The sequence below is a fragment of the Notolepis coatsorum genome, assembly GCF_963971535.1.
Source record: "Notolepis coatsorum genome assembly, contig: SCAFFOLD_1271, whole genome shotgun sequence".
Classification (NCBI taxonomy): Eukaryota; Metazoa; Chordata; class Actinopteri; order Aulopiformes; family Paralepididae; genus Notolepis; species Notolepis coatsorum.
In genome coordinates, this window is record NW_028171386.1 from 37,501 (window position 1) to 58,424 (window position 20,924).

General features: G+C 46.6%; 1 protein-coding gene across 1 annotated transcript in view; it reads right to left on the minus strand.

Annotated features, from left to right (window-relative positions):
• LOC311248274 (sterile alpha motif domain-containing protein 11-like) overlaps window positions 1–20,650 on the minus strand; it is a gene marked incomplete at both ends in the record, with an annotated part of 54,270 nt that extends 33,620 nt beyond the window's left edge. Inside the window, 2 exon segments of the mRNA XM_084339187.1 lie at window positions 20,473–20,534; window positions 20,537–20,650. Of these exon segments, the coding sequence (XP_084195313.1) occupies window positions 20,473–20,534; window positions 20,537–20,650 (176 nt within the window).
• Window positions 20,651–20,924: the final 274 nt, after the last annotated feature.

Sequence of the window (20,924 nt, forward strand, 5' to 3'; positions counted from 1 at the left end):
ACCCTGTGTTCTGACCCTGTTCTGACCCTGTGTTCTGACCGTGTTCTGACCCTGTTCTGACCCTGTGTTCTGACCCTGTGTTCTGACCCTGTGTCTGACCGTGTTCTGACCCTGTTCTGACCCTGTGTTCTGACCGTGTTCTGACCCTGTGTTCTGACCGTGTTCTGACCCTGTTCTGACCCTGTGTCTGACCCTATTCTGACCCTGTGTCTGACCCTGTGTTCTGACCCTGTTCTGACCGTGTTCTGACCCTGTGTTCTGACCCTGTTCTGACCGTGTTCTGACCCTGTGTTCTGACCCTGTGTTCTGACCCTGTTCTGACCCTGTGTCTGACCCTGTGTTCTGACCCTGTTCTGACCGTGTTCTGACCCTGTGTCTGACCCTGTGTTCTGACCCTGTTCTGACCGTGTTCTGACCCTGTGTTCTGACCCTGTTCTGACCCTGTTCTGACCCTGTGTTCTGACCCTGTGTTCTGACCCTGTTCTGACCTTGTTCTGACCCTGTTCTGACCCTGTGTTCTGACCCTGTTCTGACCCTGTGTTCTGACCCTGTTCTGACCCTGTTCTGACCTTGTTCTGACCCTGTTCTGACCCTGTGTTCTGACCCTGTTCTGACCCTGTTCTGACCCTGTTCTGACCCTGTTCTGACCACTCTGGTGAAACGCTTGTCTGTCTGACCCTGTGTTCTGACCACTCTGGTGAAACGCTTGTCTGTCTGACCCTGTGTTCTGACCACTCTGGTGAAACGCTTGTCTGTCTGACCCTGTGTTCTGACCACTCTGGTGAAAAGCCTGTCTGTGTTTCAGAGGAATACGTGATGGAATCAATTCCTACTTATACCCTGCCTGTGTAATACAGTGATATGTGCCACAAAAAAATCCTTCAACGCCCAAATGTAGAAGAAGGAGGAGGTGTATGTGGAGCAGGAGGAGGAGGAGGTGGGTTTTATAGATTAGGACCGGATCTGGTTAAGAGCTCAACACCCCACCGTCTCCCCTCTCCAACCTCCCCACACCAATGGACACACACACACACACACACACACACACACACACACACACACACACACACACACACACACACACACACACACACACACACACACACACACACACACACACACACACACACACACACACACACACACACACACACACACACACACACACACACACACACACACACACACACACTGTGTCATGGAGGTATTTCATTTGCAATCTGATTACTGTGCTGATCGCATTAAACTGCATAATGATGGAAAATAGGCGCTTAGTGTTTGAGAGCGCACCGCGGGCATACAGCGTGCAGGTTCAGTCGTAGTTTAATGACCAACCACTTGCCCGGTAAGAGAGAGAAGCACAGTGTGGACAACGTCTTGGGTTGAATGTAACATAGTTTTTAGCACAATGTCAACAAGCAGGGTATTGATCCATGAATGTGTCCAGTGAACGTGTGTCAAGGAGCACTGCAGAGGCCATTTGGACGGGACGGGTTACGCACGCTGTAATCCCAACGTGTGCTGTCTCAACTTTTCTTTTTCTTTTTTAAGTCCTTGTACTCAGGATAAGCTTCGATAGATGAGTTATTGTGTGTGTTTATAGTTTAGCCCATTTATATATCTCACATTTATACTTGTATAATTAATTATGTATCTATAGTATATTAAATATATATATATACAGTATAACTATTTCCTCTTTTGTCGTGTTTAGCAGGCTGTGAGTTCTTAAACTGAAACAAAGGTGGAATGAACTTCCCACCAGTTAGGACAGCCGAAACCCGACCAATCTTTCGCCGTCGACTAAAAACACACTTCTTCAATCAATATCTGAGATGAAGGAGAACAAAAAAAAAGATAAATAACCTTTGTACTGTCTTTTACTATCATGCACTTTTCCACTAAATAATCTTCCTTGCCTATATTACTACCTACTGTACTCTACTAATGTCTCTACTACTATGCACTCAACACTGCAGCACCCAAGTTTCAACACTGTTTGATGAACATTGTTACTCAGCCAGTGTTAATTTTATCAGCAATTTTTTATTTTAGTTTTAGTCTTAGTCATGTATATGTCTCAAATGCCCTTTTTAATTTTGTAATCATATTTAGTCACCTTTATCTATTTTTCGTCTAGTCAAGTTTTAGTCAACTACAGGTCTGAGCATTTTCGCTTTAGTCTTTTTTGTTCAGTCTCGCCACTCAGTTACAGCCTCATCAGTTGGCGTGAGCTTTTTCTAAACAAAAAAAGCTAACGTTAGTGCTAGCTGGTTAGTCTTATGTAAGCTATTTAATGTGTTCTATTGTGGTGGATCAACATAATGTAGCGATCCGTCATGCAGTAATGTAGGGAAGAAAGAGGAGAGTTTCCTTTTCTGTATGGTGCTTTATTTCCAGCTCAATATGGGGTTTTACACAACACTACCTGTTAATACGCTAGCTTCACAACAACAACGTAACATCTGGTCCGTCCTCCCATATCTCCCGGGGGGAAACAACACCCCCAGCATAACAGTGGTGCCCCTAAGACCATACAACTAGAGCGACACACAAAACCCCAGAACATTACAATAATTCACCCACGGAACGATGTGTTGGGGATAAGGGTTCTGCACGGACAATTATGTTTGTTACTTTCCTGTCTGCAAGTTCCTGTTAGCTAGCAAGTAGCAAGTAAACAGTGTTGATGTTGAAGTTGAATAAACGTTTAGCAAGATTTTATTTTGTAAATTACATTTTGTGTCGTTGTTTTTAGTCAACGACATTGCATGAATAATTTCATCACATTAGTGTCACATGATCTTCATTAACGTGACGTCTCGTCTCGTTTTCGCCAGGGGAAAAAGCTACGTTGACGACCATATTTAGTCATAATTTTCGTTGACTAAATTAACACTGTACTTAGCTGAAAGAGTTGTACCCTTCCTGCTGACTTGTCGTACAGAACTTGTAAGTGGCTTTGGATAAAAGTGTTCAGCTAAATGACAATATGTAAATGTGAATGGAATGCTCCCTTAAGATTGTGGACTTGCAGCCTCTAATGGAAGCAGAGTCATCTTTGAAGGGGGTCTGGTGGTATGACAAGGCTCTGGTACAGAAGCAGTGGGACGGTCCTTATCCTCCACCGCTATGACGAGGCCACACTGTTTGCGGCTGCTGGGTTTGGGTTTTTACAGCCCCGTGATTACAGGCTCCAGCTGTAATGTCAGGCTGTCGCCCGCCGAGCTGTTTTCCACGCACCCGACAGAACAGATGCAGGGAACGGCGGAGCGCCTGACACCGTGGAGGCTTTTCATCCAGCCACTCCTCCGTCACACAGGACCAGTGACTCAGAAGGGATACAGACAAAACAGTCCTGTCTGGTCGACTTGATTTGAGCCTGACTACAAAGTTTTAGGGACTAATGATAGACTTCATTGAGAATACAACTTGCTAAAATTAGTAGCTAGCCCGAGAGCGTAACGATTTCCTTCCCAAAGAAAGATAAACCGAGAGACCCCGAGAAAGGATTGTATTCTTTCAGTCGTGCCTGAAGTAATTCAATAATTCATCTGTTTCAGTCGGCGTGATCCCACGGAAGACACACATGAAGATAAGCAGTTGAGATGCTGTGATAATGCCATTCTGCGCTCCTCCTGTGGGGGTGGGTTATTATCTCCGGGGCAAAGTGACCACACTAAGCCACGACCGGCAAGGACGTCGTTGGCGGGGTAATTAGCGCACTTTTCCTCTACTGTCCCGGCGTGCCCAGGCCTAATGAGGGCCCGGCCCTACCCCCTCCCACCCTCAAACCCCACCCCTCCTACATGGGTAACCAAGGTCATAATCTACCCCTGGAGGCTGGGGGAAATGGGTGAGTGGGGGTGGGGGTTGTTTAAGAGCCAAGCACCTGAGTCAGCACTCCCTCGGGCCAGGGTTAGCTGGGCAGAGAGGGGGGGACCTTGGGAGGGGGTTGTGCCATTGGGCCTGATGATGGCTGAGAAGGACGTGAGCCGCCTGCTTATCACCTAGGTGCACACCGGAGACAATCATCTCATCCTCAGCTCATCCCTAAGCTGGTCAATACGGCCCCTTCATCCCTGTCCACGGGACAGACGCTATGACCCAGATACTGGGAGAACTAGAATATGGTGCTTATACTCCAGCTGTCATGGAAACCTACTGCACACAGGTTGACATCATAATGTCCCTGTGTACCTAATCAAATTGCTAGGGCTACTCTTTTATCTGTTCACTCTACTACCATGCGTTAGAAATCTTACTGTTCCAAATTAAAGTGATTAATCTGGTTATACAGTATAGACGGATACAATTCTCACAAGGTTGGTCGTTTTTTTTAATTGTTATTTATTATTATTAAATGGTAAATGGTAAATGGTGCATTTATATAGCGCTTGAACCGGGAACCCTCCGACTACCAGACGACTCTACCTCCTGAGCCACTGTTGCCCCATCATTATTATTATTATAATTATTATTATTATTATTGTTATTATAATTATAATTATAATTATTATTATTATTATTATTATTATTATTATTATTATTATTATTATTATTATTATTATTATTATTATTATTATTATTATTATTATTATTGTTGTTGTTGTTGTTGTTGTTGTTGTTGTTGTTGTTGTTGTTATTATGTTGTTCATGTATCTCTGGATAGACTGTAATGTAATTTGGATGCTATTTTAGAACCAGCAAATGTGATGGAAAATAATTTCCCTCCCCACTCCCAAAGAGGCTCTCCGATAAAGCTGCTGGAACTTTCTTTTGAGGAAAGGTTGTGGCCCGTGCCGCCACTGTGGCAGGGAGTCGCTCTGCAAGATGGTCCAGACGACATGGAAACCATCTTCTCCTGGCAGGGGAACAGACTTGCCGGGCGCGCCCCGCCATGCTCCCGGCAACGACATTGGCAAGAGGAGCTGAGGTGGCGGCGCTGGAGGTCACGGCGCGAGCTGGCAGAGGGGCTGGCAGCCTGGGCACCCTGACGCCATGTCTGACACCACAGCTGGGAGAGTGCTGACAGACAGGCAGCGGGGACCAGGAGGAGGCGGGAGGGGAGGGGGAGGGGAGGGGAGGGGGGTTGCTATGATGGGCGAGGCAGGGTCAGGTGGAGAGAGAGAGAGAGAGGGGGGGGGGGAGAGAGGGGGGGGGGGAGAGGGGGGGGCAAGAGAGAGATGAGGAAAGAGAGAGGGAGAGAGTGGGTGGGTGGGAAAGAACAAGAGGGAGGGAGAGAGAGAGAGAGACATGGGAAGAAAGATAGAGAGGGAAAGATAGGTAGAGAGAGAGAGAGAAGGGAAGGGAAGGGGGGAAGAAGAGAAAACACAGGCTGCGTGGAACATCTGGTGCCTGCAGGTATACTGTGTACCTTCCTTCGTCCTCGAGACAACAGGCAGACAGATCAGACTCCCAACCTGCACAGGTAGCCCACGGCTCAGACTCCCAACCTGCACAGGTGGCCCACGGCTCAGACTCCCAACCTGCACAGGTGGCCCACAGCTCAGACTCCCAACCTGCACAGGTAGCCCACAGCTCAGACTCCCAACCTGCACAGGTAGCCCACAGCTCAGACTCCCAACCTGCACAGGTAGCCCACGGCTCAGACTCCCAACCTGCACAGGTGGCCCACAGCTCAGACTCCCAACCTGCACAGGTGGCCCACGGCTCAGACTCCCAACCTGCACAGGTAGCCCACGGCTCAGACTCCCAACCTGCACAGGTAGCCCACAGCTCAGACTCCCAACCTGCACAGGTAGCCCACAGCTCAGACTCCCAACCTGCACAGGTGGCCCACGGCTCAGACTCCCAACCTGCACAGGTAGCCCACAGCTCAGACTCCCAACCTGCACAGGTGGCCCACAGCTCTGGGTCCAGCCATATTCAAATACTACTGGGTCACATGCAATATTCAGCAGCCACTGTACAGATATGGACTGAGGCACTGGGTATAGAGAAAGAGGAGGAACCAGTGATTCTGTTCCACTCTTTTTGAGAGAGAAAAAAAACACACAATAAAATGTACTTTTTTTCTGTTCAGAAAAATAATATATGATAAGAAATTAAATATATATACAAGGAGACAGGAAGCTCGGAGCAGGTATATGGGTCTGTAGACACATTCTATGATTTGTCTTGATTCCGGTGGACAAAGGAGACAGTGTTCTCATGCTGCTCACAGTCGGATCGAAAAGGCGGCTCGCAACTGGGACCCCAGCGGGCTCGGGGAGTAATAAATAAATGCAGAAATAGATACATAAATAAGTAAGACCAGCGCGGCTTCTCTCTCCTGCCTGTTGTTCCTCCACGAGATGATGTGAGGTCGATAAGGCGGCTGAGGGAGAGAGGGGAAAGTACAATGGAAATAAAATATACAGCGAGTCGGGCCGCGTTGTGCCGCGCCGTCCTCCGCGCCGCTCATCTGGGTGTTGATTTATCTCCCGCGATATTGCCTATATATTGGGTGTTATATAATTTATCTGGGGGAAATAGTTGGGAAACGTTTTTTTTTTTTTTTAACGAGTGTTCACTGTTCACACGCAGTGTGATCCGGGCTAGTCATTACGAACAGCACAGCGAGATGCTTCCTCTGTCAGGGGGTCAAGGCTCGCGGTCATCTCTCTATTTGCTCTCTCGCATGCGGCTTGGATTCATCCTTTGATAGAAGGATACAGTACACACAAACACTGTGGTTCCATGCATGTGGAATCTATGAAGTTGTTGCTTGGAGCCAGTGCTACAGTAGATCTGCTCCTAGATTGCTGTAACTCTTGTTGCCTTGGAGAACCATTGTAAACCAGGGCAAGAGACGGACTGAGGCATTCCCCTCTGGAAAGCCCTAAAACCTCTGAGCGAACTAATTAGTGGTTTGGGACAGAGCCATTTCCAGGAATGTCTCGCTGTCCGTTTAGCCCTTCCTGGCAAAAGTCAGTGACAGCCAGGTCATTCAATAAGGCCAGAGGAGGAAATGTCAAATGCAATGGACGTACAGAATCTAAGACCTCATCAGCTGTGGTTCTCTCTCTGGATTACTGTGGTTAGGCTTGAGTAAAGCATTACATATTAACATTACATGTCAGTGCTGCATTAGCTATGGCTTGAAGAGCACAGTAACGTCAAGAATATGGCCATGGCTTCCTTTTCTAAATATCTATGAACAGATGAATCCTTCAGACGAGGAACCACTTTTCAGAAGTTGTGTTCTTAGACATCTTCCAGTATTATTTCTAGTAGAATTTCACCTCCGCAACGTGGTTCTCCAACAACCTCTACCAGTGTGTGAAGGTTTCCTCTGAGTGAGGACCATCTCAATACTAACATTTCTCTGGAATATAGCATTCAGCCAGACTGTAGTCCAAGTCTATTACCAGAAACGGGCTCTTTACAACTATCACTATAGGAAATAGAAAAGAAAGCTCAAATACAGCTGACGGGTCTTAAGTGTCTTGCTCAAGGACACTTCAACCAGCTGCCCGGGAGGAGCGGGAGTTGAACTGGGAACCTCCAGATTACCAGACGACTTCTCTACCTCCTGAGCCACTGTCATCCCCAATGTGTTATGTAAATGATTAGCCAACAATCGGTCTCAAGGCATGACTGAGAAATAGAGAAAATGCCTCTGTTTGTTTTGATGGTGGTTGATAATGTGTATAGCATGGTTTTCCTTCTGCAGGGCGAAGACTGAAAGGCAGACGTCAGCAGGTCTATGTTGTAAAAAAAAAAAAAATCTTTTTAAAAAGGACAACCACTGTGGCCTGGTAATTACCTAGACTCTCAGTCAGCACTTTTCAATCAAAGCCTTGTTATCTATGGCCAAGTGAAACAAACACTCAGGTGCATTTTGTTTTGCCCTTGAGTGAGACACTAAAACCAAGGTCACCCCCATCAAATATTTAGCTGCCGAGATTAATTCCATAAATTCATCTCTAACGAATGCAGGTTGGCTACTTGTAAACAAACTGGACTCGGTCGCTACTGAGTTCGCCTATGCTGCCTACATTAGTTTCCACTTTTCAATACCTACATCTCAGAGTATTATTGTTACTTAAAATGTTACTTATGGGCGCAGGATGTGGTCAGGTGCTGTTATTCCCCGCTCATCAACGCAGGAGTTTCATAATCCACCGTTTGAAAAATACGACACCTTCTTTTGGAAAATGATCACCAGCACCAAAGTATTTAGGTGGAGCTTTCTAGGTTATTTGTGACTGTAATATTTTAGAGCATGCAATCATTTCTATATTTCAGACATTGAGCGCTGAACTCATAGTAATACTATAGTGTATGAAGTTTTATAATGAAACCCTTCTTATACACAAACAGGCTTCACTTTACATCCTGTTGTCAGCTTCGTAGTTTTGAGTTCATGTCTTACGGAGACTTGCAACGTGTCTCGGCTGTACTTTACCCTGTAGCCGCTCTGTGCTTACTCAGCGGGGGACAAGCGTGTCCCTCTACACCGTGTTCACAAACTAATCATCCGTAAAGCCGGTGGCCATTAACATTAATCTGGTTAAAAGATGGAGCGGAGAGGCTTATAATGAACTTGACGAGTCCTCTTCAAGGGTGACAAGCTATGACGACATCCCTCATGCACACTGGCACCGGCTATTGCAGTCTATTGTGCGGCAGTACTGAGGGAACTAATCCAAGAACCTACTGCTCAGTGTTACACAAAAAATCATTTCGATGACGTTATTCTGTATGAAAGATAGCCGAATAATAAAGAGTCCAAGAGAATGTATCTCTCCAGTCCATGATGCCTAAAGCCAGGACAGTGGTCTGCCTCTAAAGCCAGGACAGTGGTCTTCCTCTAAAGCCAGGACAGTGGTCTTCCTCTAAAGCCAGGACAGTGGTCTGCCTCTAAAGCCAGGACAGTGGTCTTCCTCTAAAGCCAGGACAGTGGTCTGCCTCTAAAGCCAGGACAGTGGTCTTCCTCTAAAGTCAGGACAGTGGTCTGCCTCTAAAGCCAGGACAGTGGTCTGCCTCTAAAGCCAGGACAGTGGTCTGCCTCTAAAGCCAGGACAGTGGTCTGCCTCTAAAGCCAGGACAGTGGTCTGCCTCTAAAGCCAGGACAGTGGTCTGCCTCTAAAGCCAGGACAGTGGTCTGCCTCTAAAGCCAGGACAGTGGTCTTCCTCTAAAGTCAGGACAGTGGTCTGCCTCTAAAGCCAGGACAGTGGTCTGCCTCTAAAGCCAGGACAGTGGTCTGCCTCTAAAGCCAGGACAGTGGTCTGTCTCTAAAGCCAGGACAGTGGTCTTCCTCTAAAGCCAGGACAGTGGTCTGCCTCTAAAGCCAGGACAGTGGTCTGCCTCTAAAGCCAGGACAGTGGTCTTCCTCTAAAGCCAGGACAGTGGTCTGCCTCTAAAGCCAGGACAGTGGTCTGCCTCTAAAGCCAGGACAGTGGTCTTCCTCTAAAGCCAGGACAGTGGTCTTCCTCTAAAGCCAGGACAGTGGTCTGCCTCTAAAGCCAGGACAGTGGTCTGCCTCTAAAGCCAGGACAGTGGTCTTCCTCTAAAGCCAGGACAGTGGTCTGTCTCTAAAGTCAGGACAGTGGTCTTCCTCTAAAGCCAGGACAGTGGTCTTCCTCTAAAGTCAGGACAGTGGTCTGCCTCTAAAGCCAGGACAGTGGTCTGCCTCTAAAGCCAGGACAGTGGTCTGCCTCTAAAGCCAGGACAGTGGTCTGCCTCTAAAGCCAGGACAGTGGTCTGCCTCTAAAGCCAGGACAGTGGTCTTCCTCTAAAGCCAGGACAGTGGTCTTCCTCTAAAGCCAGGACAGTGGTCTGCCTCTAAAGCCAGGACAGTGGTCTGTCTCTAAAGCCAGGACAGTGGTCTTCCTCTAAAGCCAGGACAGTGGTCTGCCTCTAAAGCCAGGACAGTGGTCTTCCTCTAAAGCCAGGACAGTGGTCTGTCTCTAAAGTCAGGACAGTGGTCTGCCTCTAAAGCCAGGACAGTGGTCTTCCTCTAAAGCCAGGACAGTGGTCTGCCTCTAAAGCCAGGACAGTGGTCTGCCTCTAAAGCCAGGACAGTGGTCTGCCTCTAAAGCCAGGACAGTGGTCTTCCTCTAAAGCCAGGACAGTGGTCTTCCTCTAAAGCCAGGACAGTGGTCTTCCTCTAAAGCCAGGACAGTGGTCTTCCTCTAAAGCCAGGACAGTGGTCTGCCTCTAAAGCCAGGACAGTGGCATTAAAATGTAATATCGGAAATTATCGGTATCGGTTTTCAAAAAGAATTAAGAAATAAAAATGTATATATATATATATATACATTTTTTTTTTTTTTACATTTATATAACCTTTATTTACCCAGGCAAGCAAGTAAGAACCTATTCTTATTTTATTTATTGTCAAAAGTATGCATAATGTTGTGTTAATTCCACAACAAGATATATGTAATGTTAATTACCTGAAATTATTATGTTTTGGGGGGGGGGGGGGGGGGGGGGGGGGGACACCATGCATATATCGGTATTGGTTGATATCGGTATCTGAAATTAAGAGTTGGACAATATCGGTATATCGGATATCGGTAAAAATGCCAATATCGAACATCCCTAGTACACGGTAATGTAGCACTACTGATAGTACTAGGAGTACTAGGTACTAGGATTACCTAGGAGTACTAGGTACTAGGAGACTTCAGAGAGAAAAGGGTAATTCTATACTGTATTTCAGCAGCAGCTAGTCTTTTCACCCCACCAGCCTTTGTCGAGACTGAGCTTTCTGTTTTTTTTTTTTTTTTTTTTTTTTTTTATATATATCTTTTCCCCCCTCCATTTTCCTCCGATTTTCTCCCATCCCAATGTTAGTCGTATGCCAATTCCCAATCCCCTTCCTGGTCGCTGCGCACTTACCCCCCACAGTCAGATCATCTGGGAGAGTGGAGGCTATCACGTGCTTCCTCCGACACACGTCCAGCCAATCAACCGCTTCTTTTCACCTGGCAGCGCGGATCCTCCCTGAGAGGGCGTAGCGTGTGGAAGGATCACACTATCCCACTCAGGTTCTATCCACGTTTAGCAGGCGCCCCGACCGAACTGTAGGAGTCGCTGTTTACAACGACCCGGACCCACCCCGCCAGCTTCTCCCACCCTCTAATACAGCCAATTGTATTAGTGTGAACGGCCAGCCAAGCTGGTGACAACCCCGGAGCTGTGAGCTGGATTCGAACAGGCGAATCCAGCTCACAGCTCCGGGGTTGGTGACGAACGCAATCTCCGCTACGCCACCTAACCGCCCGACTGAGCTTTCTGTTGATCCCTTCGAAAACATGATGTTTTGACTTAAAGGAACTTTTTGGGAAATTAGCTTATGTGCCATCTACCCTGGAGTTAGACAAGCAGATACATACCATTTTCTTCTCTGTGCATGCATTAGGCTTAGGGAACAACAGGGCTTTTGAGGTGGTGAAATCACTGCGCCCAGGCAGCAGTGGTTTGGCAAAAAAAGAGAGTATATATCTGCTTAGAAAATGAAAATGTCTAATTATTATTTTTTATTTCTCCATGTGGTAAATACACAGGTCACAACATGTTTACAGGAATGTTTTGGAGTTGTATTTGGACTGTATTTCGTGACTGTTGGGAACTAGGCTACACTGGCACACCTACTTCCAGTGAATGACGCTAAGCTAGGCTAACGGTGCGGCTGTTCCTTTCCTTAAACCTAATGCATGCACAGAGAAGAAAAGGGTATCTGCTTGTCTAACTCCAGGGTAGATGGCAAATAAGCTAATTTCCCCAAAAGTTGGGATGTTCCTTTACCATTGCAGTGGAGTTCCAGTGACCTCCAGCAGCCCAGTGCAGGTTGCAGTGAGTAAGAGGGTGTGACACAGTGCCGCCGCCGGGGCCTCCGATGATGTGCGGATGAGCCACAGATATACTAACACACCCGTACAGCACCCCGTATTCCTCACCATCTATCGGGCCAAATCCAATTTGTTAGGACCCTTCTACGACTCACTTACGAAGGCTGCGGTCAATGGAAATCACATTTCCGTGATTGGACATCCCATTATCCCCGTTCGCCCAGACCCACATCAGGGGATAAAGCAGGGGCGAGACGGATGCCCGGGACAGGCGGAGGAGGGTGCGGCTCCAGCGAGTCCGTCGCCTTTTAAAGGGTAAAAGCCTGACATATTAGTCATAAGTGTTCTTTAAATTCATTATCATCTTAACACGCCGACGGCGCGAGTGTCAGGGGGGGGACGGACCCTTCCTAAATGAGGTTAGTCGATCCATTTAAAGCCTCACTGTTGCCACACTGTCCTCCGTGTGTCACACGCAAGTCCCGTGAAGGCCGATGAAAAACATCCCCTCATCCTTGTAATGAGGTTGCACAAGCTGCTCATAATGCGACGGGGGTGGGGGCTCTGAGGTTAATCAATGAACACATTCTACATTCTCATCCTCTATGGCCTGACGTCTGACGTCTGAATCCTGTGAATCCCTCTGTGTCGCCCACGCAGTAAACAAATAACCCAATCTTCAGTTCGTTTCATATCAAAGTCATCTTAATTTTGTTTCTTTTTCTGCCGCTACACATGGATCAGAGGGTTTGTGGTTCAAGGGATGAAATTGGTTGGAGTTTTAATTCCCCCACTTCCTTTGATTTCATCTTGACTAGCAAACACAGAAGTGGAGTAGTACGGTACAGCAGGGCATCACAGCCATGCAGCCCCGAAGCTCATCAGAGCTCATTTGGTTCATCTTGATGGGGCAACCTCGCCGTAACCCTGCCTGTGTGTGTGCGTGTGTGTGTGTGTGTGTGTGTGTGTGTGTGTGTGTGTGTGTGTGTGTGTGTGTGTGTGTGTGTGTGTGTGTGTGTGTGTGTCTATGTGTGTGTGTGTGTCTATGTGTGTGTGTGTGTCTATGTGTGTACATGCATGTGTGTGTGTCTGTTAGTGCATCCAAACTGCCCTTTAAGTGACTGCACTACACGATATGAAGACGAGCCGAATCTAATGGAACAGCCACCATCCACCATTAGCCAATATTCAACCACTGAACACTCCACTCCACCCGCTATTGTGGATCATTTCAGCTCAGACTATTAGCTCAGTAGCTCAGTAGAAACAGCTGACTGACTAAAAGAAATGATGGTCTGTTGCCCACATAATCGGAAGGTTCCCGGTTAGATTCCGGCTCCTTGAGCAAGAAACTTAACCCCTAACTGCTCCCGATGAGCTGATTGGCACCTTGCATGGTTGCCTCCGCCGTCTGTGTGTGAATGTATGAGTGAATGGGTGAATGTGAGGCACAAGTTGTAAAGCCTTTTGGATAAAGACGCTATATAAATGCAGTCCCTTTATAATGATACTCGTGCTCCCATCCAGTATTTGTTAAAGGTGACATGCATTATAAATGTCATTTTTCAGTCTCTAGCATTGTATTATAGTAATAGAAGTTAGTATCAATGTGTTTTTGTGTCTAAATACCATATTGGCGGATTGCTCTCATTCAGCTCAGACCATTTCCTGCTAGATTTAATTAGGTCATCCTGATTTGAGGCATATCGTGACGTCACCGAGGCCCTGGGTAAGCGGACAGTGATGCGATTGGCTCTGTGGTTGGAGCTAATGCCCGCCCACAATCTACCTAGACTACACATCGAGTGGAAACCACTTCCTCATACTGCGAGGCAGAGTGAAACCCGACACCTCTGCATGCACTCTGCGAGGGAGAGAGAGAGAGAGATAGAGATAGAGATAGAGAGAGAGAGGGAGAGAGAGAGGAAGAGACAGAGAGAGACAGGGAGAGAGAGAGAGAGAGAGAGAGAGAGAGAGAGAGAGAGAGAGAGAGAGAGAGAGAGAGAGAGAGAGAGAGAGAGAGAGAGAGAGAGAGACCACTGTGCAAACACTCCCCCCCCATTCGGGAGCACAAGCTGCCGCGCGGCACACCCCCCCGAACGGGAGAGGGAGAGAGAGAGAAGGGGACCCGCACAGAAACACCGCCCCGCGGAGAGCAGAATGATACAGAGGGAGAGAGTGAAAGAAAGAAAAAAAGAAGAAAGGAAGAGAGAGGGAGGGAGGGAGGGAGGGAGGGAGGGTAGGGGGGGGGCCTTATCAATAACGGCCTGTCTTTTTCCACTGCAACAGCCCCTGGTCTGCTGGACGCACACAAGGAAGTGAATCCTCTCTCTCTCTCTCTCTCAGCTCTCTCTCTCTCTCTCTCTCTCCCACCCCCCCCCCCCTCTCTCTCTCTATCTCTCTGTCTACCAGTCGCAGACTGTGTGGGCTGACTGTCACTCAAAGTGCTTATGGGCGGAGCCAGGCCATAACAGCCTGAAATCCTGAGGCTGAAAAATTATGGTTTTGAGTACTTGATTAGAAATATAAAACAATGCTTTTTTTGAAAAAAACCTTACAGATGTCTTCAATAGACACACCGGAATTGTGTAAAGTTGCCGAAATAGTGCTAGGAATAGCAATGCAGGTCCCCTTTAAACCTAAGCAACCATCACAAAGTAAGGACCTCACAGAGAAGCAATGCAGATAAAGGCAGGTTCATCCCGGCGGCCATCAGGCTCCACAACAGTGGGCAGGGCCCGCTGCCAGACATCCAGCTACTAGGAACTTCCATCACTGAGTGTGTCTGACTCCCACCCAAAAGGACAATATATAACGTGACATACGGACACACCTCATGCATACTGCACCTTATGTGTATACTGTACACTTCATCAGAGCATATATTTAGCATTTTTTGCATTTAGCATTTTTAGATTATATTAGATTAGATATTAGTTTATTAGATTATATATTGTAACTATATTTATTGTAGGGCAAATATAACTGAGGCCCTGTTTAGACGGAAACGCTAGCAGGTGAATCCGCAAAAAAAAAAATTCGGATGTGCCTTTTGTTTATACGGCAACAGCGTTTTTGCAGGGAGAATCCGCAAAAAAGTGAGACCACCTTCCTGGGTGGAATTCCTAGAAACGATAAACCTTTGCGCTATCATCTAAACTGTCAAACCGCTATGACGAAAGGGTTGTCAAGGCTCTCGTCGCGTACTGCTTACATCACAGGCATGCGCCAGACGCCAGTAGCCTAGAAGCGTAAACAAAGCATGTCTGATTCTATCCATGGCGATCACCTGAAGGCTACATTGGCAGTACTTTTAAATACACAAGAATCTGTCTCGCGGCTATCGCAACTATTAGTGACTGGAGCCACTGTCTGTGAGTGACTCTGCTTTGGTCCAATCACATTCCCCCACCCACAGTCTGCGAATCAGAGGCAGAGTAGGGCGGGTCTTCACAGCACGTCTGGTTGTCTCAATAACCTCGTTCCCAGCTTTATCTCGAGAATCTCAACGACCAGACTGAGGCGATCTGATTGGCCACTGACGTTTCTGGTCATGTGACATCTGCGCCAATCGCGTGACAGCGGGGCTCCGTCGTCTCGAGTCTTTACAGCCTCGTCTGCACGCAGAATTCCATCCCAAAACACTAGTCTAAACGCAACATTTAAAGTGAGACCGCAAGACGACTTTTGCGGTTTCTGTTCAGACTCTCTCCGTCTAAACATGGCCTGATCTTGCACCTTGTTGCCCATATGTGCATGTCCAGAGTTAATTATATTGTTATATTGTTTACACTGCCTTTAAAAAAAAAAATTTACTTACTCCACTGTACTATAATTCTATGACCTGTACCATGTCTTCTACTACCTGTACCCCCCCCCCCCCACCCCCCATGCTGCTATGATGCCTGAATTTTCCCCAAGGGGATCAATAAAGGCATATCTTATCTTATGAGAGACATGGGAACTTTGAAGACTTTGTGGACAGAGGATCTCTTATTTCTGCGTGTGTTTTAAAGGTAACACTGAGTGTCATGTATACATTTATGTTTGTTTCTGTGTTTTCACTTCTCCTTGATCCGAGCCCTACATCCCATTGAAGCCACAGACACCCCTTTTGGAACAATTCCTGTACCACAAGAATCTTTCCATAGCAAGATAAAACTGGATTTGAATCTATACTTGTTCAATAGATTCCTAAGCATCTCAAAACGGTATGAAATGTCATATGAGAAAGTGCAGTAATGTTGGTGTGATGACGTGATGATGGTTTACACTAAACCCTCAGTATAGATTGTTCACTAGTACAGGATTGGATGAATAAGATGTGTGTGTGTGTGTGTGTGTGTGTGTGTGTGTGTGTGTGTGTGTGTGTGTGTGTGTGTGTGTGTGTGTGTGTGTGTGTGTGAGTGTGTGCGTGTGCGTGCGTGCGTGCGTGTGTGTGTGTGTGTGTGTGTGTGAGAAACTAAGTAACTCTATCTTTCAAAATCAAGTCAAGACGTAAACACTTGACAAAGGGGATGCCATCATATAACACAAACAAACAACGTACCAGACAGAGCTCAATACATCACTCCATCACACAACACACCATTTAAAAGCAGACAAGCAAAGCCATGAGAGTTTTTGACATATGGATCCAATGTAATTTGTGCTTACATAGAAGTTGATTTCTCAGAGTTTTATATATTTTTCCATTATTGAGATATTTGGTTGCCATTTTGTGCTGATGCCTCACTCACATGTCTAAAATGTATCTTAAAGGGGACATATTATGGAAAATGGGGTTTGCTTAGTTTTATATGGATTTGGCAGGTGGCCATTTGGCCAGGGTTTGAAGTCGTCAGATTAACAAGCCTAAACAGGCTGTTCAGAATTATTGCCATTTGTGACAAGGACAAAGAGGAATCTGCTTTATTTAATCAATTAGCTGTGCTTTTCTGGAGCCAGGGACATTGCTTACCTAATGTACTGCCCAGTTTGTAAAAGTTGTTTTACTCTTGGATGTCTAGCCAGGCAGGAAAGGAAATAATTATTAATATAGTGTGAGCTACACCCACCAAGAACAGTTCAATACAAGGGAAGAAAGGGGTGCTGGAAAACAAAGATTTTATTTGATTTAGACTAAAAGAATAAAAATAATTATAAAATAAAATAAAAATATCAACGAATGTTCCACAGATTCAAGGAAGGTCGTATAAAAAAGTTTTGCAGATGCATAATAAGCCCCGCTCCTCAGAAATCTATGAACATGGGGCACCAGGGTGGCGCACCACGTAACGCACTGTAGTTCGACTCCCAGACCCAGCGACCTTTGCCGAATGTCTTCCCCCATATCTCTCTCCCATCCTTCCTCTCTGCCGGACTTGTCCAATAAACAAATAAAAATCTACAAAATAATAAAAATAGGGCGCCCCAGTGGCGAACCACATAATGTGCTGAGTCGCGGCACGGCCGACCCGGGTTCGATTCCCGGACCCGTCGTTATTTGCCGAATGTCTTCCCCCCACTCTGTCTCCCGTTCCTCCTCTCTCTCTCTCTACTGGACTGCCCAGTAGTAAAAAGCGATAAACAAAAAAAAAAAAAAAAAAAAATATAATAATAATAATAATAATAATAATAATAATAATAATAATAAAAATAAAAGAAAGGAAATCTATGAAAATCACATTAGATTAAAATACTATGCTGTATTTGTTTCATTTTCTTTGAAAAGTCGTTCCATTCTGCCTTAAGACACAGAGAACAAATGCAGAGAAGAAAGATGCTGTAGTCGACCGCACAATGGAACAACTTCTTCCAAAAGAAGTCTCACCTCAGCGTGACATTTTCATCAAACGTGGGGATTTGCCTTTGGTTTCTGAGGTACAAACCTTGGAGGTAGCTAAAGTGTCAGGTCAGGGTTACACGACAGGAAAACAGCGACGTTGCATTTTCACTCATGAAATACACAGTCAGGTTAGACGACCGTTGTCTCCTGAGCTCTCCTCGTTGCCAGAAGCCTAGGCAAGGTCAGACGGCAACGATGTCGCAAGCGCGGGCAGGCATTCATCACTGAATTCAACACTGAGCATGCGCGGGCAGGCATTCATCACTGAATTCAACACTGAGCAAGCGCGGGCAGGCATTCATCACTGAATTCAACACTGAGCAAGCGCGGGCAGGCATTCATCACTGAATTCAACACTGAGCAAGCGCGGGCAGGCATTCATCACTGAATTCAACACTGAGCATGCGCGGGCAGGCATTCATCACTGAATTCAACACTGAGCAAGCGCGGGCAGGCATTCATCACTGAATTCAACACTGAGCAAGCGCGGGCAGGCATTCATCACTGAATTCAACACTGAGCAAGCGCGGGCAGGCATTCATCACTGAATTCAACACTGAGCAAGCGCGGCAGGTACTCGTCGCAAGCACAGAGCTATAAACACAGAGCGCGCGTGTCCGCTAGTCACTGTACAGGACAACAAGAGTAAGTAGCTAGTCACTGTACAGGACAACAAGAGTAAGTAGCTAGTCACTGTACAGGACAACAAGAGTAAGTAGCTAGTCACTGTACAGGACAACAAGAGTAAGTAGCTAGTCACTGTACAGGACAACAAGAGTAAGTAGCTAGTCACTGTACAGGACAACAAGAGTAAGTAGCTAGTCACTGTACAGGACAACAAGAGTAAGTAGCTAGTCACTGTACAGGACAACAAGAGTAAGTAGCTAGTCACTGTACAGGACAACAAGAGTAAGTAGCTAGTCACTGTACAGGACAACAAGAGTAAGTAGCTAGTCACTGTACAGGACAACAAGAGTAAGTAGCTAGTCACTGTACAGGACAACAAGAGTAAGTAGCTAGTCACTGTACAGGACAACAAGAGTAAGTAGCTAGTCACTGTACAGGACAACAAGAGTAAGTAGCTAGTCACTGTACAGGACAACAAGAGTAAGTAGCTAGTCACTGTACAGGACAACAAGAGTAAGTAGCTAGTCACTGTACAGGACAACAAGAGTAAGTAGCTAGTCACTGTACAGGACAACAAGAGTAAGTAGCTAGTCACTGTACAGGACAACAAGAGTAAGTAGCTAGTCACTGTACAGGACAACAAGAGTAAGTAGCTAGTCACTGTACAGGACAACAAGAGTAAGTAGCTAGTCACTGTACAGGACAACAAGAGTAAGTAGCTAGTCACTGTACAGGACAACAAGAGTAAGTAGCTAGTCACTGTACAGGACAACAAGAGTAAGTAGCTAGTCACTGTACAGGACAACAAGAGTAAGTAGCTAGTCACTGTACAGGACAACAAGAGTAAGTAGCTATGGCAAAAAAGTACGAAAGAACAATTTACTTGGACCGACGACGAGGTGATACTGCTGCTCCAAGTTACATTGAGTACAAAACCAACAATATAGCCTATAGTTCTAGCGTTCAGTGATTCCTTAAATCTGTATATAGCTTTTAAAATAAGAAAGGCCGTGAACACCTGAGCTACTTGGTCGTTCAGGTTGAATAATCCAGTGCTGGAAAAGTATGGCTGGATCCTGTTTTCTTCCGGTTTTCACCCGACGTCGGTGTCTAGTGCACGTGGACGCTGGTGTCTAGTGCACGTGACGCTGGTTGTCTAGTGCACGTGTTGGTGTCTAGTGCACGTGGACGTCGGTGTCTAGTGCACGTGGACGTCGGTGTCTAGTGCACGTGGACGTCGGTGTCTAGTGCACATGGACGTCTGTGTCTAGTGCACGTGGACGTCTGTGTCTAGTGCACATGGACGTCTGTGTCTAGTGCACGTGGACGTCTGTGTCTAGTGCACGTGGACGTCGGTGTCTAGTGCACGTGGACGTCGGTGTCTAGTGCACGTGGACGTCGGTGTCTAGTGCACGTGGGACGTCGGTGTCTAGTGCACGTGGACGTCGGTGTCTAGTGCACGTGGACGTCGGTGTCTAGTGCACGTGGACGTTGGTGTGTTCGTGTGGCAGTGAAAGGGTTAACCTTCTGTGTATTGTCGCAGTGAAAGGGTTAACCGTTTTGGTAGTGCGGCAGTGAAAGGGTTAACACTAAATGGAATATATCAATAATGGAAAAAGACTCTGAACAACAATCTGGAGGGTCAACTCCAATTGAACCCACAGGGAAATGTGCTGTACGAGTCCATTTTCATCAACAACGTCTTCAAACAGAACTATCTTAAGTTGGTAAATTGAAGGGATTTTACAACTGCACTGTGAGCTGTCCAAAAGAAAAGTGTTCAATTATGAAAATAATCACATCAGACTCATGTGTTAAAGGAACACACCAACATTTTGGGAAATTAGCTTACCATCTTCTCCAGAGAGAGACAAGAAGATAGATACCAGTTTCCTCTCTGTGCGTTCAGTAGAAAGCTATCTGGCTGCATGTTAGCCTAGCTTAGCACAATGAATGGAAGCGGACATGTACGGGTAGCCTACGCATTGTCCAACTAACACCTCTCCCGAAGGATTGCGCTAAGCTAGGCTAACGTGCAGCTAGATAGCTTTCTACTGAACACACGGAGAGGAAACTGGTATCTATCTTCTTGTCTCTCTGGAGAAGACGGTAAGCTCATTTCCCAAAATGTTGGCGTGTTCCTTTAAATGCTGTCACTTTCCTTTAAGCTACATAAAAAGTCAGGCCAGCGGATGCGGAGCAGCCCTCACCTCTTTCTCATGATACTGTAATGCAGCTCGTCCTCTTGCTTGATGTGGCCATGGTCCCCGCTGGGGCGCGCTCACTGCCCTCGCTGTCGTCACTGCAGAAAATGGAGGCCAGCTCCTTCTTGGGCACGCGGTTGGGGGGCAGAGGGATGGTGCGCTTCTCTGCCAAACGCCCACGGTTCTGCACAGCAAGACAGGGGAGAAGAGAGAGAGAGAGAGAGAGAGAGAGAGAGAGGAGAGAGAGAGAGAGACAGAGAGAGAGAGAGAGAGAGAGAGAGAGAGAGAGAGAGAGAGAGAGAGAGAGAGAGGAGAGAGAGAGAGAGGACACACTTAGAAGAGAAAACGCTCCTCAATCTGCAGGCGCTCACAATGCGGACATGTTAAGGCTCGAGGTACACAGGGCCGACATACGGGGAAAAGAAAAACTACCACAACTATAAACGGTGTCCGCCTTG